At 33.7% G+C, this 27,395-nt stretch overlaps 1 protein-coding gene across 1 annotated transcript; it reads right to left on the reverse strand.

Annotated features, from left to right (window-relative positions):
* Positions 1-22,390: 22,390 nt before the first annotated feature.
* On the reverse strand, positions 22,391-26,718 carry LOC131033049 (transcription factor MYB1-like). The gene is made up of 3 exons (XM_057964163.2): positions 26,589-26,718; positions 26,173-26,302; positions 22,391-22,834 (listed from the first exon to the last, which is right to left on the reverse strand). The coding sequence occupies exons 1-3, from the start codon at positions 26,716-26,718 to the stop codon at positions 22,426-22,428; spliced, it is 669 nt and encodes a 222-aa protein (XP_057820146.2). The 3' UTR covers positions 22,391-22,425.
* Positions 26,719-27,395: the final 677 nt, after the last annotated feature.

The following is a 27,395-nucleotide window of genomic DNA, read 5'->3' on the forward strand; positions in this document are numbered from 1 at the left end:
AAAAAATAATCTACGGTTCCCTTTAGATATCTGAATATCCTCTTAACAACAGTGACATGACTCTCTTTCAAATCAACTTGATATCTAGTGGCCATGCACATAACATGCATAATATTTGGCCTAGTTTGAGCAAGATATAGTATTCCATCAACCATAGATCTATACAGGCTCTGATTAGCTTTAGCAGATTCATCATTGTTAGACAATTTACAACCAGTCACTATAGGAGTTCCAACCGGTTTGGAGTCATCTAACCCAAACTTCTTTAGCAATTCCTTCACACACTTAGTTTGAGATATGAATATACCTTTTCCATTATGTCAAATTTATGAACCTAAGAAAATTTCATCTCACCTATCGTAGACATCTCAAATTCTTTCTGCATATCACCAACAAACTTCATGCTCAAGTCATCATCACCTCTAAAGATAATATCATAAACAAAGATTCCAACAATCAAGATGTTATTATTCTCAATCTTAATGTACAGATTATTGTCAGCAACATCTTTAGTAAATCCCAATTTGAACAAATATTTATCAAGTCTAGCATGCCAAGCTCTAGGGGCTTGCTTCAATCCATAAAGAGCTTTCTTCAACTTACATACCATGTCCCCATCATCTGATAATGAAAATCCATCAGGTTGCTCAATGTAGACTTCTTCCTCAAGATCACTATTCAAAAAGGTAGATTTGACATCCATCTAATATACCTTAAAATATTTATAAGCAGCATATCTAAGCAACAACCTAATAGTTTCCATTCTGGCCACTAGAGAAAAAGTCTTCTCATAATCAATTCCTTCTTTCTGAGAATATCCTTTGTAAACTAGTCTAGCTTTATTTCTAACAACTTCACTGGCTTCATTCAATTTGTTTCTGAATACCCATTTAGTACCAATAACATTCTTATCCTTCGGTTTAGGCACAAGTTCTCATGTATTATTCTTTTCAATATGATCTAATTCTTCTTCCGTAGCTCTCATCCAACTTTCATCTTTATAGGCTTCAACAACATCTTTAGGTTCAACTTTAGAAATCAAACATACTTCTTCAACAACTAACCTTCTTCTAGTCATTACACCTTTATTCTTGTCACCAATAATCTTATTTTCAAAATTATTTAATATTACATACCTCAGATTCTTCTTATTGTTTTTATTATTAGGTTCTTGTGCTTCTTCACTAGTAGCAGCAACATCTGGGTTAACTATCTCTACCGAATCATTCTGCTTAGGCACTTCAATCTGAATAAGAGATAAGATAACATGCTAACCATCATCATAACCACATGCTCTGATCTCTTTCCCAGGGTTCTTATCCACCTTCACATTTGCAATTTTCACTATCTTTCTCAGTCTCTTATTGTAGCACCAGTATGATTTTCTCTTTGTAGAATATCCCAAGAAAATTCCTTCATCACTTCTAACATCAAACTTTCCTACATTCCCTTGATATAAAATTTACTACCAAATACTCTGAAATATTTCACAGTAGGAACATGACCAAACCAAAGCTCATAAGGATTCTTACAAGTATCACCTTTAATATGAACTCTGTTGAATGTGTAAACAACAGTTGTAATAGATTCTCTCCAGTAGATCTTCAAAAAAATTCCTTCAATCAGCATAGTCCTTGCAACATCCAAGACAATTTTGTTCTTCCTTTCAACAACTCCATTCTGCTAAGGGGTTCTAGGAGCATATAATTGTCTTCTAATCCCATGCTTCTCACATAATGAATTAAAATCAATGGAATAGAATTCTCCACCTTTGTCAAATCTCGAACACTTTACACTCAAACCAGAATCATTCTCAACCTTTTCTATGAATATCTTGAATTTGTCCAATGCTTTTGATTTCTCCTTCAAAAAGACAACCCACATCATCCTAGAATAATTATCAATTAGCAACATAAAATATATATCACCCTACATACTTCTAACATTTGTAGGTCCACATAGGTCAGTATGCACAAGATCTAGTAGTCCATCTGATGTATAATGTTTACTCTTGAAAGAAATCCTTGTTTTCTTACCCAACTAACACTCCTTACATACCAGATTAACAGGCTTAACAATCTTAGGAAGATCTCTAACAACATGTGTAGAGAAAATATTGAGAATTGAATCAAATTTAACATGACACATTCTCCTATTCCATAACCAACTCTCATCAATTTGAGCAATCAAACAACTTTTCTCACTATCATTCAAGTGAAAAATGTTACCTTCAGTCTTAGTTCCAGATGCAATCTCTATACCGAAGGCATTTATGATCTTGCATTTTCCATCCTTTAATTGTAGATCATAACCTTTATCAACCATCTATGCAACAGTCAAAAGAATATGCTTCAAACCTTCAACATACAAGACATCATTAGTGTTATGCTTACCATCAAAAGAAATAGAACATCTCCCATGGATTACACAGGTTTTGTCATCTCCAAATATAAATATTTCACCATCATACCTTTCCATACTCACAAATTTTCTTTTATCACTGATCATGTGATATGAACAACCACTTCTAATTACCCATTCATCTTTCTCTTCAACTTTAGCAGCTAAAGCTTTCTCCTCAATAGTACAACTAGTGGAATCAATAGGTACATGTCTATCTTCCTTAATTGTAATCAACAAAACTTCATCTAATCCTTCATTAGTAGCATAATAATAGTTCTTTTGATTCCTAAAATTCTGGTTAGACTTGTAGGGTTTATCATACTTCTCATGCTTTTCATATCTATCATTCCTATCATGCTTATTAAAATTATCATGTATGTCATACTTATCCATTCTCTTCGGGCATCAAGAAGCAAAATGTCCTATCTTATTACAAGAGAAACATTTCAAAAGCAACTTTCCATCATACTTACCAGATCCTTTAGCTAATCTCTGAGAAATCAGTGCTTCAAGGTCACCTGGCTCTCTTTCTTGCTCTTCCATCTCTCTTCTCTCTCTTTCGTATCTAGATATTATGCACTCATCAGGATCATACTTCTTTTTACCAAATACAGATGTTGATTCTCTAAATTCAATGTTAGACTTTCCATGTAATTCTCCAAATTTACTTAGCTCAAATGCTACAATCTTTCCAACCAGCATATCTCTTGTCGTTGTAGTCACACTTCGGATCTCATCAATAACAACAACCTTATGTTTGTAAGTAGGAGACAAAGATCTCAACATCTTAGAAACAATTTTGTCTTCCTCAATGGTTCCACCAACACATCTGATACCTAGGACAAGGTCATTCACCTTAGCCATGAAAGAGTGTATGTTCTCTACATCTCCCATCTTCAATGTTTTATATTTTCCTTTTAAGCTCTGGAACTTAGCAACTTTCACCTGTTTATCACCTTCATATAGGATCTCAAGCTTCTCCCATATCTCATATGCAGTATGAAGTCCCATTACATTTGTCATCTTAGAATTAGTTAGGGATCTAAGGAATGCTTCCTTCGCTCTAATATTATGTTCAACTTCCTTGATCTTATCTAGAGTAGAAGGTTCATTCAGAGGAATAGATTAAAATTCTTTATAATCTTCCAGTAATCTTCTCCAAGACTTTTCAAGTGCATTTCCATCCAGTTCTTCCATATAGCATAGTTACTTCCATCAAACGTTGAACTGTCCTTCTTAAAGATAACACCTTGAGTTGTCATCCCTGATCTCCTCAAGCAATTAAGCTTCTACTGGAGGATCTAGCTCTAATACTAATTGTCCGTGCAACCAAGAAGGAAGACTGAGAGGGGGGCCCTAAATCAGTCTTCACCGGATCAACAAATTTAATCACAAAATAGATCTGATAAATTGTAGTAATAGGACAAATAAGCAAATTGAAAGCACAACACCAAGATTTTGATGTGAAAAACCTAGTTATTGAAAGGATAATTTTTTTCTACTAGCTTGATTGTGTGAGCTAGCATGTAATGTCAGAATTTTTGAGAGGCAAATACCACAACTAGACAAGCCTTCTCAATGAATGTGTAATTCAGCTCATATCCATTTAATGTTCTATTGATGTAATAGATAGATCATTCCATGCCTTCTTGATCTTCTTGTGCTAACATTGCCCCCAATGATATGTGTTAGGTCCCGGAGACAACTAAGAGGGGGGGTGTGAATCAGTTGTCCAATATAAATTTAAACCAAAACAACTTAACCAAATTATTACTTAATACCGGTGAACCAATCTATTATAGCAGTGGATACATTTAATAGATAAATGCAATACCGGTAAAGATTAATGCATGAAACAAAAGGACAAAGTCATCCACAACACATAACACCAATATTTGTACGTGGAAACCCTGTAAGGGGAAAAATCACGGTGGGAAACCTTACACACAATCAGATGATACTATTGTAGATAGTAAGTGTACATAAATGGGGTCGGCACATGCAGAAAGGCCAAGCGCCTAGAGCTCACTACTCAAGCACAAATGGGAGTAACACTGACTACAATTGGATGGTTAAATCCAATAAGAATGTACTACTCAAAATAGCATCTTCATTTGCTAGATTCAATACCGGTGTAGTTCTGATATGCTTTCACAAAAACCTAGCTTCACCTTCAAATGATGTCTACGTGTATAGTTCTGCTTAATCTCACATATACCATCACACAAATCCTTTTTCGCATTCCACATTCGATCTTACAATTAAGACCTTACATTTATACCATAACCTAAGACCAATTTTAGTAGGTCAGCTCTACAAGATATTACAATAAAATCATTTTACAAACAATACAATATCCGATATAATAACCGATTCAACATGTCGGCTTAATGTATTTACAACAATAATTAATCATCTCCATAGCGTGTCATGCTGATCTAGAAAAGATAAACCTGCCGGTGTATAGCCTTGACCTATTTGCTGATAACAACAAATATGCAAATATGAATATGCTAATAAACAATTCTCCAAGATAAGATGTCCAAACAATGTCTTCGACATTACCAAGTGTTTTTCATGCCACTACAAGTGCTGGTGATCATTATATCCTATCGGTGTACCATATACTGGTGACAGTGCAAAAGTCACTTTCTTGCCGGTGAATGTTGTTGGATCTCCAAAGTGCTAGAGTTTTAGTAGGTGTTGACATCAATGACAAAACCATACCAAAATACCAACAATCTCCCCCTTTGGCATTGATGGCAACACAAGATGGAAAAACCATCAAAGTGCCAAAATAGAAATGCCAAATATAAAAACCAACAATCTCCCTAAAGTAACAATATCTCCCCCTTAGAGTAATATGAGTTACCTTATGTTTTTCTGCACCAATCTCTTCCCAAAAGATAATGTGTTTTTCAATAGATATCACTCCCCCTTTGACATCAAATGCCAAAGTTATAACAAAATTAGGTCCATATACAAAATAACAACCAATTTCAATATACCAACTACTCCCCTTGAGAAGTAGCTTCCTCATCAAAGATGAAGTAAGAATATTTCTCTGTTAATTTTGTCAGTTGATGACAAACATCATTTCTCTAATTATCTACTGGTGGGGGTATGACCCCAAGTTGTTCTCTAAGATATTCAAAAGTCTCTTTAGGCAAAGGTTTAGTGAAAATATCTGCAAGTTGTTCTTTAGTATTCACATAAACCAGTTTTATTTCTTTTGCTTCAACTTTTTCCCTTAGAAAATTCAATTTGATTGAAACATGTTTTGTTTTAGAATGTAATACCGGATTCTTAGATATATCAATTGCTGCTGTGTTATCACAATAGATAGTTATAGGTTCCTTGCATTTTACCTTTAAATCTTTCAACATTTGTTTAAGCCAAAGTAACTATGTACAGTTAGTTGATGCTACAACATATTCTGATTCTGTTGTTGATAAAGATGTACAACTCTATTTCTTACTCATCCAAGAAACTAATCTGCTTCCAAGAAAAAATTCTCCATCGGTGGTGCTTTTTCTATCATCCACATCTCCTACCCAATTTGCATCTGTGTATGCACATAGGTCAAAGTTTTCATCTCTATGATACCATAATCCAAGATTTGTAGTGCCTTGTAAGTACCGAAAAATCTTGTTTACTGTTGATTCATGATTTTCTCTAAGATAACTCTGAAATCTTGAAAGAATACATACTACATTCATAATATCAGGTCTTGTTTGTGTTAATACAGTAAACCTCCTATCATGGATTTTTACCTTGTTGGATTAACAGGTGTGGATTCATTCCTTAAAGATAGTTTGTCATTTATAGTCATAGGTGTGCTTACCAGTTTAGAGTTCTCCATCCCAAATTTCTTAAGTAACTCTTTTAAGTATTTTGATTGACTCAAGAATAAACCTTTGTCAGTTTATGAAATCTGCAATCTTAAAAAGAATCTTATTTCACCAATCATACACGTTTCATCTTCTCATCCAAAGACTATGTCATCAACAAAAACTTCTATAGCCAAGATTTCATCATTAGTCACTTTATAGTATAAGTTACTGTCAGCATTACCTTTAGAAAAACCAACTTTCAAAAGATACTTATCCAATCTTGCATACCAAGCTCTTGGAGCTTGCTTCAATCCATACAAAGCTTTCCTTAACCTACAAACCATATCTTTGTCATATGTCAAAGAAAATCCATCAAGTTGTTCAATGTAAACTTCCTCCTCAAGATCTCCATTCAGAAATGCACATTTAATATCCATTTGATATACTTTGTAGTTCTTATGTGCTACAAAGGCCAAAAATAATCTAACTACCTCAATTCTAGCTACCAGTGCAAAGGTTTCATTATAGTCAACTCCTTCTTTCTAAGAGTATCCCTTACACACTAGTCTTTCTTTATTTTTGATAACCTTACCATCTTCATTAAGTTTGTTTCTAAATACCTATTTTGTTCCAATTACATTTGTATCTTTAGGTTGGGGAACTAATGTCCAAGTGTTATTTTTCTCAATTTGTTCTAATTCTTCTTCCATAGCTTTAGTCCAATATTTATCTTCACATGCCTCGTTAATTGATGATGGTTCAATTTGAGAAATAAGACATACCTCTTCATTTGCCAATCTTCCTCTTGTCATAACTCCTTTGTATTTGTTTCCAATTATCTGATCTTTAGAATGATTTAATCTAACATATCAGGGTGTCTTTGTTTGTTGTTGTTCTTTAGTCACAGTGGAATTTTCAGATGATACCGGTGTAATTGGATCTTCACTCTGTACCGGTGGATTTAGTGAAGGTTCATTTGTTATAGTTTCTGTTGCTGGTTCAGAATCTATGTACCTTGAAGTTCCTCTGAATTGTTCATCAATCTTTACATTTGTACTCTCAACAATTTTTTGCAATCTCTTTTTAAAACATTTGTATGCTTTACTCTTAGATGAATAACTAAGAAATATTCCTTCATCACTTCTAGGATCAAATTTCCCAATATAATCATCTCTTCTAATGTAACATTTGCTTCCAAATATTCTAAAATATTTAAGAGTAGGAGTAATACCAAACCATAGTTCATGAGGGGTCTTATCGGTTTCACCTTTGATGTGTACTTTGTTAAATGTATAGACCATTGTACTTACTGCCTCTCTCCAATATACATGTGGTAGATTTGCTTCTGATAACATACTTCTAGCTGCATCCAAGATAGTTTTGTTTTTCCTTTCAACAACTCCATTCTCCTGAGGTGTTCGAGGTGCTAATAGTTGTCTTTTGATTCCATTTACTTCACAGAATGTATTAAATTCCTTAGAAGTAAATTCTCCTCCTTGATCTAATCTTAAACATTTGATTTTCTTACTGGTTTCATTTTCAACCATTGCTTTGAATAGTTTAAACTTTCCAAGTGCTTCTGATTTTTCTTTGAGAAAAGTAACCCAACACATTCTAGAATAGTCATCAATGATTAGCATGAAATATCTATCACCTTGTAAGCTTTTAGTTCTAGCTGGACCACATAAATCAGTATGAATTAAATCAAGAGCATTATTGCATTTTTTTGGAATACTTTTGAAACTAGCTTTAACTTGTTTTCCAAATTGACATTCCTTACATAATGTATTGTGAGGTTTGACAATTTTAGGTAAATCTCTAACTACCTTAGTAGTACTGATTTTTACCATGCAATCAAAGTTTACATGACAGAGTCTCTTATGCCATAGCCAACTTTCATCTATATGTGGAATCAGGCATTCCTTTTCACTATTATTCAAATGAAAGATATTACCTCTAGTCTGATTTCCGGTTGCAATTTCTAAACTAGTTCTGTTCATGATTTTGCATTTTCCATTTTTAAATTGTAACTGAAATCCTTTCTCAACTAATTGACCAACACTCAAAAGATTATGCTTTAAATCTTCAACATAGTAAACATTGTCAGTGTTATGCTTACCATCAAGAGATATTGAACCCTTACCTTTGATCTGACAAGCTTTTTCATCTCCAAATCTTACTAAGCCACCACTATATTCTTGAAAGTTCAAGAGTTTACCTTTGTCTCATGTCATATGATGTGAGCATCCAGAAACAATGATCCATTCATCCTTTACTTCAATTTTAGCTGCCAAGGCCTGTTCTACCGGTTGCACTGCAGGTGTCGGTTGATCTTTTGTTATAGCAACAAAAACCCATCCATTGTCTGTCGGATCTTCATCAAAATCACCAGTCACTCCATCAGCAACATAACAAGATTTTTCATTATTCTTCTTAAATCTGTATCTCTGATATTCAGGATTAGGCTTGTATGTCCTTCTAGCTTCTTCTCTTAGTCTAGCATGTCTATCAAGGCATCTTGAAGCCATATGACCAATCTTATTGCAGTTAAAACATTTAAAGGGTTCTTTACCTTCATACTTACTTCCAATTGGACCTTTAGGTATTTTCCTTGCAAATAGTGCTTCAAGTTCTCCAAGTTCTTCATTTTCTTTCCTACTTTCCTCAAGTTCTCTTGCATAAAAGGCTTTCCAATCAGATTTGTCAAATGATGATGTAGATGATGTTGATGCTTTGAAGGCTAAATCTGTCTTTATAGTAGCAATAGGACCAAATTCTTCAATTTCAAAGGCTGAAAGTTTTCCAATCAATGTATCCCTAGTTACTGATGTATTAGGCATTGTTCTTAACTCATTTATAGCAGTAACCTTCATTTTATATGCCGGTGGAAATCCTCTTAAAACTTTTGAAACAATTTCATCTTCACTTAAGATTCCTCCACAATATTTAATACCCAAAACAATTTCATTAACTCTTTCCATAAAAGTAGAAATTCTTTCATCTTCTTCCATTTTTAGATTTTCATACCTGACCCGGAAGCTTTCAAGTTTTGCAATTTTGACTGTGGGATCTCCTTCATTCAGTGTTTCTAGATGATCCCAAATAGCTTTAGCAGTTGATCTATCTAATAATCCCATGATTTGTTGATCTGTTAATGCGGTCAAAAGTGCTTCTCTTGCTTTGCAATCATTTTCCTCATCTTTAGTCAAGTTAGGTGGATTAGGCTGACTGAGAGTAGCAGTAGTATACCTATTCTTTGTAACATCCCAGATGTCCTTTCCAATGCAATTCAAATGTGTCTCCATTCTGATCTTCCATATGCCATAGCTGGTTCCATCAAGTTTAGGACTATCCTTTCTGAAATAGTTAGTAGACATTGGATCTCCTCAAGCTATTAAACTTCTACAAATAGAGGACTTAGCTTTGATACCAATTGTTAGGTCCCAGAGACAACTGAGGGGGGGGGGTGAATCAATTGTCCAATATAAATTTAAACCAAAACAACTTAACCAAATTATTACTTAATACCGGTGAACCAGTCTGTTATACTGGTGGATAGATTTAATAGATAAATGCAATATCGGTAAAGATTAATGCATGAAACAAAAGGACAAAGTCATCCACAACACATAACACCAATATTTGTACGTGGAAACCCTGTAAGGGGAAAAACCACGATGGGAAACCTTACCCACAATCACATGATACTACTGTAGATAGTAAGTGTACATAAATGGGGTCTGTACATGCAGAAAGGCCAAGCGCCTAGAGCTCACTACTCAAACACAAATGGGAGTCACACTGACTACAATTGGATGGTTAAATCCAATAAGAATGTACTGCTCAAAATAGCATCTTCATATGTTGGATTTAGTACCGGTGTAGTTCTGATATGCTTTCACAAAAACCTAGCTTCACCTTCAAATGATGTCTGCGCGTATAGTTCTGCTTAATCTCGTATATACTTCATAGAAATCCTTTTTTGTGTTCCACATTCAACCTTACAATTAAGACCTTACATTTATACCATAACCTAAGACCAATTGTAGTAGGTTGGCTCTACAAGATATTACAATAAAATCATTTTACAAATAATACAATATCTAATGTAATAACTGATTCAACATGTCATCTTAGTGTATTTACAACAATAATTAATCATCTCCATAGCGTACTGTGCTGATCTGGAAAAGATAAACTTGTCAGTGTATAGCCTGGACCTATTTGCCGGTAACAACAAATATACAAATATGAATATGCTAATAAACAATTCTCCAAGATAAGATGTCCAAACAATGTCTTCGACATTACCAAGTATTTTTCATGCCACTACAAGTGCTGGTGATCATTATATCCTACCGGTGTACCATATACCAGTGACTGTGCAAAAAAAGTCGCTTGCTGGTGAATGTTGCTCGATCTCCAAAGTGCTAGAGTTTTAGTAGGTGTTGACATCAATGACAAAGCCATACCAAAATACCAACAATATGTTCATTGTTGATATGTAGAGAATAAGTGGCTTTCCTTCTATTAGTGGTACCAGAACTAGTGGATTCATTAAATATTATTTGATTTGATAGAATGATTCTGCACACTTGGCTTCCCATTTGAATGGTATGTTCTTATGTAGCAAATGATTGAATGGTAGACTTTTATCTGCTAGTTGGACTATGAATGGCCTGATTGACTAGAGACGTTGTTGTAGAGATCTGAGTTGACTGATGTTCTTGGGAGGTGGAATCTCCTTGATGGCCTGTACCTTCACTGGATCTACTTCAATGCATTTTGCTAACACAATGTAGCCTAATAATTTTCCTGATGTCACCCCTAAGACACACTTCTTAGGGTTTATGTTGACATGGAATTTCTCCTATCTTTGAAAGATTTTATCTAATATGCCCAAATGTTCTACCTAGGTAAATGTCTTAGCCAGTAAATCATCCACATAGTCTTCCATGAAGGTATGTATCATATCATGAAAGATTATCGTCATTGCTCTTTGATAAGTTGCCCCAACATTCTTCAAGCCAAAAGGCATGACATTCCAACAATACATTCCCCAAGGATAGGTGAATGTTGTTTTATCTTGATCCTCTAGAGCTATCTTGATTTAAATGTATCCAGATAAATCATGCATTAATTAGAGAATTACATGGCCTGCTATGATGTCTATAATTATGTTAGTGTTAGGCAAAGGAAAGTCATCATTTGGATAGGATTTGTTAACCCTAAAATCTATGCATATCCTGATGCTTCCATTTGGTTTTGAAACTGGCACAATGTTTGAAATCCATTTAGCATAGTCTATAGGTTGAATGAATCTGATGTCTTATAGCTTCTTTAGTTTAGCTTTGACCATTAGGGCTACATGTGGCTTCATCTTTCTTAGTTTTTGCTTGACTGGCTTAGCTCCTAGAGTAATAGATAAATGATGCACGATTAAGTTTGAACCTGTTCCAAGCATATCAGCATAGGACCAAGTAAAATTGATTTTATTTTCTTTGAAGAATCTGATAAACTAGTTTTTCTTCTTCTATCAGAGATTCTGCTAGCTGTATGTTTTTAGTTGCTTCTTCTGTACAAATGTTGATTGATTGAGTGGGATCAATCAATATGGGTGATTGCTCCTAATAGTGTTCAGGAAGAGTTTCAAGTCTCCCATCCTTAGGTGCCTTCAAAAGGTTTTCACCCTCAGATGCGTCCTTTATTTTGACTTTTTTGTGATCTAGTGCTGCCATTGAATGGTTTTTAGCATAAGATCCTTTATTTCTTTCCTTTTTGTGACTGAGAGACTTGGCACCCTCTTGATTATGGATATCATTATTTTGTTCGCTAGTAGAGTCTGTTTCCAGGTGGACTGTACAAAGGTAATAGATAATGGATTCATCATTTGGAAATATGGGTAAGTCATGGTGTTCAGGTTCATCCCAGTCTATGAGATCAGGAAATATGAATGGTAAAGAGTCATTGGGTGGGTTGAGGTTGGCTGAGGTATGTGTCATGATAGAGGTATCGTTAGGGTTGTTTGGGATATTGGCTAAGTTAATGATATTGTCGAGGTCTTCAATGGTATCATCTTCCATGTAGACTTGCTCATAGTGTCGCTGCTCATTTTCCTTAGCTTCGTAGATATGTTGTGGACCAAATTTAAGTAATCTAGACTCTATGCCTTGTCCTTCTTGAGATAGGGGTGTATGAATAGAAACTTCAGGTATATCTTTAGCAACATTTGAACAACTACCCCACTCATAGTCATTAGAATCAATTTTAGAAGTACTGTCTCAAAGTCTTTCAGTGTTGTGGACAGGTATGTTGTAAGGTGAAAAGAAATCTCTGATAATTGATACCAGTTTTTTAGCTTTCTCTGATTTCGTATCAGAAACTTCTTGTACTCTTTGCATCTATTAATATATTTTTTCTCCTTGCGGAGTAGTGATTTCTTTAGGAGGTGATTCTGCCTTGTTTTGAATAGGTTCCTAGACATGGTGTACTTCCTTATAGGATGCTTCTTCTCTCTGAATGGCCAACTCCTCTTGTTGTTTCTCTTTTTGCTGGTGTTCTCGCTCTTTCCTTATTGTTTCTACTTCTTTGTGTAGTGCCTCTTGCCATGAGTCATCGTTGTATCTCTTCTTTTCTTTCCACTAAGGTTTTTGATATTTATTCTTCTTTTTCCTTGGGGATAGACTGTGTCCATATCCCAGTCCTATTTTATCTCTAGAAAACTATGAAGGAGGGTCCAACAGTTCTATAATGCCTTCTTGATGCTTTCCTATATGTCCTTTGCCATTGTATCCCATCTGTTGCATATCAGGAATCCTTTTCCATATTGTTGTGTTGGTATGGCTACCTCCATAGTAGCAGCTCTCAGTTCTTCCTCATCCTTGTATAGCCAACTAAGGATGTCTTTCTCTTCTGATTCATGTGATAGTGTGCCCAATTGGATAAATTTGCCATCAAACTTGGTGATGGGCTATGTTGCTTGATGTGTCGATGCAAAAGGTTGCCCATGATTTTTTGGCAATGTTGGAAATTTGGTTAGACACATGGGTTCGAAAGAGTATTCTCCCATGCCTTTCTCTTTGATTTTCATCTTTTGTTTGAAACCCATGGATAGAGATTTGAGCTTTTTTTGATGATGATCTAATGCTAAGGAAGTTTGAGCTTCCCTATTGTGTGGAACCAATTTGTCTTGGGCTGCCCCCATGGCATTGCAATGTTTAAAGGGGTTATTATCTGCTGATATAGAAATCTCCTGTCCATTATATGAGAATTTGACACATTGATGGTAGGTTGATAGTACTACTTGCATTTCATGTATCCAAGGGCGACCCAATAAAATATTGTATGTCAAGTCTATCTCTAAGACTTGGCACATAGTGTCTCTTTGTATCGGTCCTACCTAAATAGGTAATAACTATTCCCTTGGATGATCTCTCTTCATCATCATATGCCTTGATGGTGATCTTTTTGTGTCGATCAATAGACTATTCAGAGAAGCCTAACACACATATAAGTTTTAAGGTACAGATATTGAGACCAACTCCTCCATCTATTAATACTCTTTTAACTCAATGTTTGTAGACTAATACTTCACTGTGAAGGGGGGTATTATGTGAATGACTCAAGGAGATATTATCATGCTCAAAAAAAGTGTTATTATGAGGCCCTATCACCATGGCTTAAAATTTATCAATATCCAGATCTTGAGGCACATTTCTTTCAACTAATGCTTGGTCCAAAATGTCCTTATGCTTCGGCAAAAGTTTTAGTAACTCGAGTATGGATATCTGAGCAGGAGTTTTTTGAAGTTGATCAACTAAGTTATACCGAGTCTTGGGGAGAATGGTTGTTGTTGATGTATGTCCTTTCAATACATATTTTTGAGCTCTGGTGGTTACATTGATCGACTCATTTTTGTGTTTGTCTTTGATTTTAATGACATTTACTTGATTGTTATTTGTCGATATATGACTGATGGTGTTATTGTATACATGATTTATGCAAGCTCCTCTAGTATTGTTTGATGATGAAGCTCCATCTTTGTTGTAATTTGGAAGATGATTCTTCAAAGCATCATGATCATCATTTGTTTTGAGACCATCGACCGCTAAATCACCTCTATTAATCATGTCTTGAACAATGCTTTTAAGCCTCATGCAATCATTTGTTTGATGTCCTTTATTTCGATGAAAATAACATAAGTGTGAGTCATTCCACCAAGGTGGTTTGACCTGGGGTTCAAAGTTGTTTATGGCTAGTAATGTGATAATCTTGTTTTCTAGGAGTTCTCGTAATGCTGAATCTAAGGATTGTCCTAAAGGTGTGTAAATGCGTTTATTTTGGAAATTGTTGGTGTTACCCCTTTTATTTGGATTAGTTCCTTGATTTGTTTTGTTTCCTTGGGCATTGTTGTTGGTATTTGGATTCAAAGGTCCTTGATTGGTATTTGGCGAATAAGTTTTAGTGCCTTGGTTAACACCCTTTTGATTCTTGGTACCCTGGGGATTACCTAATAAATCCAATATTGGTTGTTTGGACTTCATATCATTAGCATGAGTTTCTCCCTCATTAACAATGTTTTTGTTTCTGGTCTAGAATCTGGATTTGTCTAAGGTGTTGTTGTTGTTGTTTTGGTTGTTAAAATGAGAGTTAGATGAATTAGTTCCCTCTTTGAAGAACTTCAATATTCCTTTCTTGATACATGCCTCCTCTACTTGGATTCTATTTTCAATTAATTTGGCAAAAGATGGTACACATTGGAGCTTGAGTAGGTAACTCATCTCACTGTTCAGATTGTCGATAAAGATTTCCATCTTTTCTTTCTCAGGCACATCTCAAGGATATCTTGAAAGCATACATCTCCATCATTGAAGAAACACCATGAATGTTTCACTATTTTTTTGTTTGGTATTACATACATCCACCATGGTGATTGTGTGTTGAATATTGTAGGAGTATTGCGTGATAAATTTATTGGCCAACTCATCAAAGGATCTAACATGAGGTGTAAGTTTAGACAACCACTCCATTGTTTGTCATCCCAAACTTCTTGGGAACAACCTCATCAAATAAGTGTCATCGTGAGAAAATTAAAGGCTCATGGTACAAAAATCCCAAACTTGATCGCGAGGATCACTCTTAACATCATATTTGTCATATTTGGGTATGTCTAAATTTGGGGGAAAAGGTATCATGTTCAATCTCTTGTCAAAGGGGTAAGGAAAAATTTCATTTAAAGAGTATTGTACTATGCTCCCCCGTTGCATGTCCTCCATTTGTCTCTACAGCATTTGCATTTATTGTGTAAGAGAAACCATGGGTGCATTTGTTTGCCAAGGGAATGATTCTTCTTTTTTGTTATCCCTAGTGTAGGCATGGGTGTGTTCTAGTATGTTATGTTGTTCATGTATGTTGTGTTCAGGTTCACGTGTTTCCTATTCTTTATGTTGTTCTTGATAAGCGTAATTTTGAGACTGTGTCCTAAATATTCAGCATCGAATTCTTTAGGAATCCTAACTCCTTTGCTTGTTAGCATGAGCATGTATTTTTCTTTGTCAGCTTCTATGAGTCTTTCCATAAGTTTTTGGAATGAGGCGCTTTCTTGACATTCTTGGAGTAGCTCCTCAGTAATCTTTGTTTCCTCTAGATTTGGATACTCGGAAGGATTTGATAATCTTTAACCCATACTAGAATCTGGTTGTGGTTTGCTTTGCTTGTTTCGTTGAGAGCGAGTGACAACGGGCGTCTAATAGAAGCTTTTTGTGACAAAACAAACAAACTCCTCTTCTATTTGTTTAGGGGTTGGTGGTTCAAATCGAGCTATGTTATAAGTGATGCAAACTTGTGGGAAGAAAGTGGGGTTGATCTTTCCTCACCGATTTAAGCATTGACTGAATATTGACTTTTGGCAAAAGGATCTACCTCTCAAAGGTTCGTTGTCAATTTTTTTTGACTTGTCTTGAAGATATAACTGCATATGATGGAGAAAGGTGCGATGTGATTTGAAGAGTTGACGATTTATATAGAGAAATCTATTTCATTTGGCAAGTTTCTGAGAACTGAGTTGTTGTTTCTTCAACTTAGTTTTGTGTTGAAGACTTTTTCTTCTCAAAATATGAGGAGTCATCATACACAATTGATCAATGATTTCCTCTAATGTTTGGATTATGATACTTTGTTTGAAAACATAACGCTACTTTTATTCATTTAGATTCTCCTCTACGATAAAGTATGTTAAATGATATGGAATAAAAGTTTCCCTATATGGAGACTTAATTTGATGACTTAAGTTTAAACTAGGAATGTTTGGTTGATGAAATCCTTTAGATGGTGGACCTTTTGATCAATGCAATGATGTTACCTGATTTTGATAGGATAAAGTTCTATCTCTAGCTAGTTTTAGTTTTGATAATTTTGTTCTAAGATTGACTCGCTTGATTGTTTGAAATATTTCTCTAACATTTTGGTTCAAGTTTTTCTTGGCAAGGTCAACTGAGGATCCTAGAGGGTATCTGAGACTGATGATAAAGTCTTTCCAAAATGCTCAATTTTTCTCTCTATTTTTCTAAGTTTTACCTATGCGCTAAGATAGGGACCAGATGCGCTATCAAAAGCCACCAATGCGTTAAGCTACCTGTGTTATGCGCTAAACCAAAGTTTTGAATTTTGACTGATCTAGATGGGTTATGCGTGAATATGTCATTAATACATGCTAATGTTTAGACTCAAAGCGCTACAGTTTTCCCCCAATGCGCTAGGGTGATGCTTCAAAGTGCTAATATGGGGTCTTAGAGTGCTAGTAAAAAGTTTGCTAAATTTTCAGACTGTTATGCACTATCTTTAAAAATGAGTGCACTAAGTTTCATCTTGGATGTGCTAAAGTGTGCTCTAGATGCGCTAGGAGATTGCTCCTATGTGCTAAACTGCTCTATTTGCTTTGTTTTTGGTTTTCTTGGAAATTTTCAACACTTGTTTTAATTCTGATGGATGATTTTATGAATTATAAACTAAAAACACAACACAAAAGAGACAACCATTTTTGGCTATTCTAAACAAAGAGTGTATATTCTGTGAGGATGTGTTCAAATCCCTAATGTTTGCACAGTTTTGGATACAAATAAGACAATTAAAATAGACTCTTTATTCAAAGGTCATCAACAATACCATAGCTGACTAGTCACGATACTCCGTCAGCTTAAACAACCATGTCACCCCCTAGGGGTCATCCATTTTTTTGCCTTTTGCCAGAAATTAACCCAAAGTGAATTGCTTCATAATTGAGTAGATATCTTGGGAGATATATGGTGAGTAATCTTGGGGGCGGATTCTTCCCCACCCTTGCACTATGATATCGAGGATGTTTGGATACTGACTCGGCTCAAGGTTTCTATTGCTAAAGTTCCTAATCAGGATTTCATTAGGTCTTCAATGATAAACTCCCTCGGGAGGCTTCCCAACCTTTACAACAAAGGCTTTACATATTGTAAAGGTACTGGGGGAAGGCTAATCGCTGAGAAAAGTCATTGAAGGGACTTTTGTCATCCTCCACTTTTGATTATAGTGGGTTGGAACACTTGGTGATAAAGTCATTTCCCACTTAGGTCATTCTCCTCTCACTGACCATTTAAATGTCACTCTAAGAGAAACTCAGAAGGGTAGATCTGTGAAAGGTTTTAATTACTTGAATTACAGAAAGCTTTAAGAGTGGTTTGGCTTTTTGGTCACCCAATTAAGGGGAGAGCATATACCTTCCACTTTCGAGACAAGGCACAAAAATGGTTCTTTTTAACCTTTCAATTCAATGATTTGTTAACTTCTATTGGGAGATGTTTCTCCAAAAAGGCATGATGTTCTTTTTAACTTTCAAATCAGTGATTTTTTTTTATCTAAGTAAAGAAATCTGGGTCAACAAAGAAAATGTTTTGATATGGTCAACAAAAATAAATTCAATAGGGGAAGTATTTCCCTCTTTTGCCTTATCTAGAATTTAGAAATGAGGTTCTTTAACTTATGCAAAAAATGAAATGGATCCTTTTAAACAGCAAAGGATGGTGAGGTTCATTTTAGAACATTGCAAAAATAAAGTTTGTCTTGTTCCTTTTAAACCCCAAAATGAAGTGTTTCTCTCCCTATGAAAGAAAGGTAAGGTTTTTGTTTGTTGTTCTTTTTAAGTAACCCAAAAAGAAAATGAGTTCATTTTTATCAATAATGAAATGAAGAATTTCAGATAGCTAACTTAACAAAGTTAGAAATAAGAAAAATTAAACAAATGCCTAAAATAGTAAAATAAAATCTCCCAACCCTACAAAACAGATGTTAGTGACCTGCAATAAAAACACTAGTTAGAAAAAAGAGTTATCAAGGTGGACTTTTAAAAGTCTAATTTTTTTGTCTCGGTTACAACTGTGTTTATTCTTTGTATCTTCTATGCGCTAATTTGTAGACCCGATGCACTACAAAATCGCACCTATGCGCTAACAAAAGACCTAGATGCGCTACACTGTTGTATGGATGCGCTAGATTGATGCTTATCAAGAATCTGCTGAATTGTTATGCACTAAGGTTACTATGCAATGTGCTAAGTTTTGGGTTCAACACATTATATAGTAAGTGGTATGAGCTAGAAGATAGACTGGATGCACTAAAGGATGGTATCAACGCACTAATTCATGTTTTCCACGTACCTGCAATGTTAGTCTTGCATCAAAAATGATTTGATAAATGGGGTTATGCCCCATGGTGGGTGCCAGAAATGTGTGCGGGAAAAGTGGGGTGATGAAATGGAAAATATGAATTTAGGACTAGTCCACACACCAATGGGACCCTTGGTGTAAGTTATGGAGTTATATGGAATAACTCAACTTCCCGCCTGTATAAGACATGATACTACCTATATAAGACATGGATGATCCAGTGTCTGGTTTCAGGAATGATATCACCTGTATAAGACATGGATGGTTGTGGGTTCGAGCCCCACGGTGGGCGCCAGAAATGTGTATAGGAAAAGTGGGGTGATGAAATGAAAAATACAAATTCAGGACTAGTCCACACACCAATGGGACTCTTGGTGTAAGTTATGGAGTTATATGGAATAACTCAACTTCCCAAGGGATGTTCCATTTTTCTCTATCTTACAAGACCCCTCAAGCCAATGTCTTTGCTCTCAGATCACTAAAAAAAGTGGCTTAGGGATTACAATCATGAGAATGAGGGATACTTGATCAATCTAACATGAATGCAATCCTAAGTGTGCATGATATTTAATAAGTATGAATTAAACTATCATGTATACGATAATAAGATGTAAGGATTAGTAAAAGAACTATCCTAACATGACATACTTGCTAAATATGATTATTATGATAATAGAAATAATTCCAAAATGTTTATTAGATTATTTCTATTCAAAGAGAGACTAAATTCTTTATAAAAATGAGTATAGATTAGATGCACGAAACTTGGATTATGAGTAAACTGTCTATAATTTTGATACAAACACTTGGATATGAAAATGGAGGAATGAGAGATCTATTTATAGGAAGAATAGGGCAATGGATGGTCAGGATTGAATGATCTCATCAAGGGTCAGGATTGAAAGTTATCAATCCATGTTTACAATTCTCACCAATGAAATGTTGACAATTGTCAATATAAGACTACTTGACAAGGGATGCAAGAAGCATTAAATGCTTGAGAAGACTTCATGGTTACCTTAGAAGGTAAGGGTTAAGGTTAGGTTAAGGTTATCCAAATTGGATAAAGCTTTTACCCAAAGGATAAACTTTTGTGCAAGTGTTAAAGGAATAACCAAGGGTAAAGCCATGAATGCTTGATGAGACCCTTGGGTTAGATGAGCGTTGAGTTAGAGAGAAAGTATCCAATCGTGCAAGAGGGTTGAGTTAACCATTAATGGTTTGGAAGACTTTCAAGGTTAACTTGTTGAAGACATAAAGCCTTTAATGGTTTTCAAAGACTTTGAGGTTTTGACAAGTGAGTTCCCTTTGCTTAGGGATGTGACAATATTTAGTAGATGGGTTAGGCTAATTTAGAAGTTATTAGAAGAATCTAGAAGGGGTGTTAGAGAGGCAAGTGGGAGATGTAGGAGAATGCAAGTGGATGGAGGGTAATTTTAATTAAAATAAATTGCTTTATTTCAACAAAATAGATGCAAGTGGGGGATTTAAATAAATTAGATTTATTTATTTACCATGAAAAATTTAATTAAATGTAAATTTAATTAAAAGGGGAGAAAGGGAAATTAATTAAATAAAGTGATTTATTTAATTAAAGGATATGAAAGGCTTAGGTGAATTTAATTATATAAATTGAATAATTTATTTAGTAAAATAGATGAAAGTGAATAATTTAATTAAACAAAATTTAATTAAATAGAGGAATGAGGTTAAAATGAATATTAAATATTCACTTAGAAAAGTGGTCATTTTTATACATCTACAGAACCTATACTATAATTCCTTATTCAATCAAATATGTGTCATAGGAGATTTCAATTCCATTATAATGTGTTAATACCATCAATAAGTGTTAAAATAAAATTAATGCAAAAGTAAAAAATGATAGCAACGAAAAAACACCAAGACACAAATATACTTGGTTCTCTTAATATGAGCTATGTCTGCAAAGAAACACCAAGTCATTACTTTTTATTTTTTTAGAAAAATGAAGGGATACAATCTAGAACACAACCACTATAACTTCCTCTTCTCTTTATCACTATTTCTACATAGTAAAATACAATATATAGTTGTAATACAATGCCCTAATAGAATATGACTACATTCTAGTGAAAGATAAGCTAAGTAACCTCTATTGTAAGATTTGTGACCTAAAGTCCAAGGGGTTGAGCTTAACTGGTTAAAACACTGGGTTCTCACTCTGGAGACCCAAGTTCAATTCCCAATAGGGACATCTGAAGTGGTTGGGGCCCCCTACTGTGTCCCCACTGTGTCCAAACTCTCACTAGGGGAATAGGCCCCCTCTTCGCGAGCTTCGCAAGGGGGTACCTCTACACTGTCTCAAATGAAAATGGGTCCGTAATCAAGAAGATTAGGCTCTATAAAAAAGAACATTCTTGGAAGTAGATGGTGATTAAAGATTTCTTGAGTGAGTTTATTCCATCTTTTTAAAGTTTCAAAATATTATAACTAACTAGTTATTACAATTATGCCAAAACATGATACTACTCTCTTAAGTATATCAATATCATATTTTATTAATTATAAGGTGTTAATTTTGATAATTTTTTATTTTCAAGTTGATTGACTATAAGAAAGTACACAACCCTTTCAACAATTTCTTAGCTACCCACAGGGACATCATAGAGAATTCAATGATGGTAAAAGTGCAATATAACTAGCCAAGAATCTTGATTATTACTCTTGGTCAAATCATATTAGAGTCAATACCATTCTATGAGAGAAATGACTAAAGTATATGAGCATGAGCATGGTTGGGAAAACTTCATTTAGGAAAAACAAAGCTTGGTAAACTTATACAATAGAAGTAGCATGTATAATCTTTTAAAAAAAATACATAGAGTAATGGAAACCAAAGATACATAATATTTTTCATAATATTTAATATTTTATTTAATAAAATATTAAAAATCTAAAAAACATAAATCTAAAATTTTCTAATATAATCTAAAACTTTTATTTTTAATTTTTTTTTACAAACAAAACTATTAAAAACAATTATTAATAATAAAATGATAATATAAACTATTAGACAAAATAACTTTTAAATGTTTTCTACCAATAAAATATTCTATAATATTTATATTGAATGTGAAACACAATGTCCTTGGTATCCATAACTATTAAGTTGTTCATTGCCTATGAAGAAAACAATCTCTTGGTGTTACTACAAGACACTAAAATCTTAAGCACATATACAATATGCTTCATAGCTTAGAGAGAAACAGTAATAATAAAAGATATTCATTAAAAACCAACTAAACCATAGGAAATTGAGATAGTTAATTATACAGAGTTCAGAATTTCATAATTGTCTTCCCACTGGCATAGATCAGGTTCATCAAAGCTAAACACTAGAACCAGAACCACTAAACAGTATGTACGACTGCAGAACCAGATAAATGATGTAACACTAGAATAGGACCATTCCTCTTCCAATTCTAATATTTGTCTTAATAACTGTAGGTTCGATTTCAGCGACCATGGCTATCAAGCATTTCGACCAGAAAACCCCTCTCTACTTGTACCTCGTTCTCAAAACAATTTCCAAGCTGTATAATGCTTTCGAGGGAGCCGATTTCATCCAAGGATTTGGTTTCAGTCAAGGTATGATCATCACTAGAACAAAAGTTATGATCTTCCTTCTCCTTAACATGAGTAGAACTATCACACCCATCTGATATTAACTTTCCAGGACTTGTCAATGGTGTTGTTTCTATGGGTTTACCTTCTGATATACAATTATCTTCAGTAGAAGTAGAAGAAGAATCGCTTGTATTAGAATTGTGAGATTTTGCCACCCTCCTGCTGAGATGAGCATTCCAGTAGTTTTTTATTTCGTTGTCTGTTCTCCCTGGAAGACGTTTTGCTATCAGGGACCATCTGCCATTCATCACAGGAAATTCTAGCAACCTTTTACTTTTCTGTTCTTGGATTGCCATATAAGCTAAGAATAAAAGTATTTTATTGTTATTTTTTCTTTTCCTTTCAAACAAAATGGTGTTATTGCTTACTCAAGCAATTTGCCGAAGCATAATCCAATTTATTGCAACAATCTAATTTTAGAATTGAGAAGATAAGGTAATCTTATTAGAGAAGTTTTTTTCAGAGAAAAAGAAGAAAATACGAGTGAAGAGAGAAAAAATGATTCATTTTAAGAGATTTTAGGGTTTTTTTTTATGCTTTTTTTCTTTTGGAAAAAAGATTTAAAAATGTTTCTTTTGTTTTCTTTTGTATATTGTGAGATTTAAAAAAAATAAAAATGAGTCTGGTTGAATCTAGGCATTGGGATTTGCTAGTTTGAGTCCGAGGTTTCTGCAGACCAGCACTAGTTTGAGACGAGGTTTCTGCAGACTTCCCCAATATCCTTGATAGTCTAATCTAAATAGGGAACTTGATGGAGTCATCATTTTTTAGATTCAAGACCAAAGACCATTTTAAGACAAATTCCATTCTTCTCCATAAATAAAGGACCTTCTTGCTGAGTCTTTGAGCAATCTTCAAGATTGGAAAAAGAAGATAAGAAAAAATATTCAACAAAGCAATGTTTTTTATTATATAAGCAGGGAGACAACCCTGAATGGAGAACAACAAAGAGTTATAAAATATCTAATGAATATGTTTAATGAGAAAAGCTACCTTCATAAAATATTTTTTAAATAACTTTTTTTAAGATATTGATTTTACCTTCTACTAGCTTACAACCTAAATGAATGAAATAGGTGAAATCTTGAGAATACTCTTCTTATTATATATTGGAATGCATAAAGTGGGTTTATGTAGTGTATATGAGATGGCATTTGAGTAAAAGGCTTACTATAATGATATTTTACATTAAAGAATATTAGATGGAGCAATTTTTTAACGTGGAAAATACTTTTGTAACTTTAAGAGATTCATATATGATTTGATAATCCTTAATTTTATTATCTTTTTGTATTTGATAGCCATACATATTTCCCTTTTGTTGATACCTCCACTATTACAAATTATATTCCTTATCTAAAATATTTAAATATATAACATATTAATAATAAACAAATTTAAAATAAAGATATATAAAAAAATTCAAAAGAATAAATATTTAATATCTATATAAACAGTGTATGATAAAAGGCTGATTTTATAGGTACCTATTGCCAAGCAGACGATACATTTTAATAATGAGGTCATCTTCCTCTGCGGAAATATTTCCACGTTTAATATCAGGACGAAGATAATTCACCCATCTCAATCTGCAGCTCTTTCCACTCCGTTTTAACCCTGCAAATCCAGATCAATGCTTTTCTCCATTCATCAATTTATTTTCTATATTGAATGAAGCTAGAAGAATACAGATTAAGTACAGTTAAATACATATATTGTGCTGAAAAATGCATTAAAAAATCTCATTAGAAACCTCTTACACAGTTTTTAATCAGAAATATGTTTTATTTACACCGAACTGCAGAATTCTCAAAACCTTAACATATTGACAGAAATTTCAAAATCTATATTGAAATACATAAACATATGAAGAAAATCCAGATTTAAACATTTTGACTGTCATTTCTTTAACTGTACAGAGCCACTCGTAGTGTTACAACCCAATTTTGTTTTAATTTATTAACTTAAATATATGGAATTTTTGCAGTTTATAAGAATAACAATACTTTTAATCATTTTTCATAATGTATTATGAGAATTACAGAAATATGACAATCATTACTGAACAACATTCACTAGAAACGTTGTAATAATCAGCATTCAGAAATAAAATGAAAACGAACAATAACATTACCCCGTTTTGTTGGGCACATAATCCCATGAACCATCACCGTGGGTTTTTATGTATTTAAATAAAGTGAAATCTTCCTCGAGAGTCCATGCCCTTCTCTGGGGCTCTTTTGAACAGCAAGGAGACCTCATCTCAGATTTAATTGAACAGCTTCCTTTTATTTTCTTTCTATAAATTAGTCAAGACGATAATACTTATGAGACCAAATAAAAAATAAAAAACTACCCAATAATAATACTATTATTTAACTGTGATAAAACATCACATTTTCTGTGAAAATTATGAATATTTTCAGAAAACTTAAGAGAAAATTCGAAACTGTCATCCCAAAAAATATTACAGTCCCAAACTATCACTGAATCAATAAACAAACAACTAACAGCAGCTTTAGATTTCATCAATATAATAAAAAACGTAAACATTAATTTATTTTAATCAATTAAAATTTAATTGTTGATATTTATTGTATTTATTGTAATAATAAATAAAATGTGCAATCCAATTTTCTTTTAGAAAAGATGAGTGTTCAATCCTCATCAATTCTGAATCAATTGTTTATTTTTGGTTGGATCACTTGTATTTGTTTTTTTTCTCCTTTCTTATTCTTCCACTCATTTCACTTTATCATGTGTTAAATATGGTTGTATGTCTACATCAAATTTTTTTAGTATATTGTACAATCTTTTGTTTTCTTTCTCATTCATCCACTCGTTTCATGTTATAATGTGTCAAATATTCCTGTTTGCTCACTCATTTCACTTTTTTATGTGTTATATACCATCCCATGTGTGCATTATATGGGTTGGTTCGTCTCTTATATTGTATAGTCTTCTGTTTTTTTCTCATTTGTCCACTTGTTTCACTTTTGCATGTGTTGGATAAAGCTGGATGTCTACATCATTTGTAGGCATGATGTTATTCTTAGATTTTTTTAGCTTTAGGCAAGTAGTATGCGGGAATATATTTATCTAAACATGATAAATATATTACATCCAATTCAGTCCACATTTTTCAAATATGATTATGTTTAGGCAAGTAGCATAGGGAGAGGTATAATTCATCATGTTTAGCCTTCATCATAGAATATTTGTTATTCAATTCACTACATACCTTTGTAAATATTTTTTTACCAAATTCTTCAAGATAAGCATAGAGATAATAAAAAAGATGGTAACCAAGAATGGATCCTCCATGTAGACACATTAGACCTTGTTGATGGTATAAATTGCTTGGTGAATTATGAGTACCCACCTTCTCCTCTAGCCATTATTGTTTTCCCCACTTAATGACCTCCATAAACATACACATTCCCCTTTTTATTGTTTGTTATAGATTGTGTTCCTTATCTGAGTATTTAATATATTAATACAACGAATATCTTATTTCTTTATAAGCACTATATCTAACTTTTGCATGTATGATAAAAGGCTGATTTTATAGGTACCTATTGCCAAGCAGACTATACATTTTAATAATGAGGTCATCTTCCTCTGGGCAAATATTTCCACGCTTAATATCAGGACGAAGATAATTGATCCATCGCAACCTGCAGCTCTTTCCACTTCGTTTTAGCCCTGCAAATCCACATCAATGCTTTTCTCCATTAATAAATTTTTATTATTTTATTGAATGCAGCTAAAGAATACAGGTTAAGTACACTTGAATACGTATATTTCTGATGAGTATGTTAAAAAGTTTCATTGAAAACATCTTCCAAATTAATTTGTTCATTTACAAAGAACAGCAGAAATCTCAATAGCTCCATTAAATTTAGATCATATTTTACAAAATATAAAAATAATAACATTTATTTAATCAGCATTCATTCAGAAGCAAACTGAACATTACCAATAACACTACCTGTTTTTTCTGGTACAGAATTCCATGAACCATCGCCATGGGTTTTAATGTATTTAACTAAAATGAAGTCTTCCTGGGCACTCCACGCCTTTCTGTGGGCATCTTTTGAACAGCAAGGAGACCTTCCCATCTTATCTTACTACAGAAGAATCAAAACGTATAAGATTCTGAAGCAAAACATAAAGAATTGCCAAATAATTGTACATATGCTTCGCTGTGATATAACATCACACCAATGGACATACAGTGAAAATTATCAACGTTTTCACAACATTCCAAACAGTTAGAGAAAACCATAAACAAAACGTGCAACTACCATTCTCTCTTAAATAAGAACACGGCTAAATTATCATCGCTTTAGTTATTTATTCCTCTCTGAAACCAGATTATAAGCAAACAGTAATTTTTTTTTATCATATATATTAAATTATTTAGTTTTATTAGTGGACATTCACGTGTTTGATATTTGAAAACAATCATACACAAAACGTTCATCTACCATAATAAACCAAACGTGCAGCTACCCTTCTCGCTCAAAAGATCATTGTTACTATTCTCTTAAGAACAGCCATCAATTTATTTCCCCGTGTCTGATGCCTAAAATCCATTATTTTGAATGGTGGGTGAGATGCAAAGATTGCTTTCCTTTTTTCATTTGTCCATTCATTTTGGTGTACTTTTTTTGGGGTTTGTTTTCACTTTCATTCATCCACTCATTCTACTTCTCACATGTTTGATACTGTCATATGCCCACATCATTTGTATTACTTTTTTAAGGCATTCTATATCTTATTACTTGTAGTATAT

Source organism: Cryptomeria japonica, chromosome 7 (genome assembly GCF_030272615.1).
Source record: "Cryptomeria japonica chromosome 7, Sugi_1.0, whole genome shotgun sequence".
Classification (NCBI taxonomy): Eukaryota; Viridiplantae; Streptophyta; class Pinopsida; order Cupressales; family Cupressaceae; genus Cryptomeria; species Cryptomeria japonica.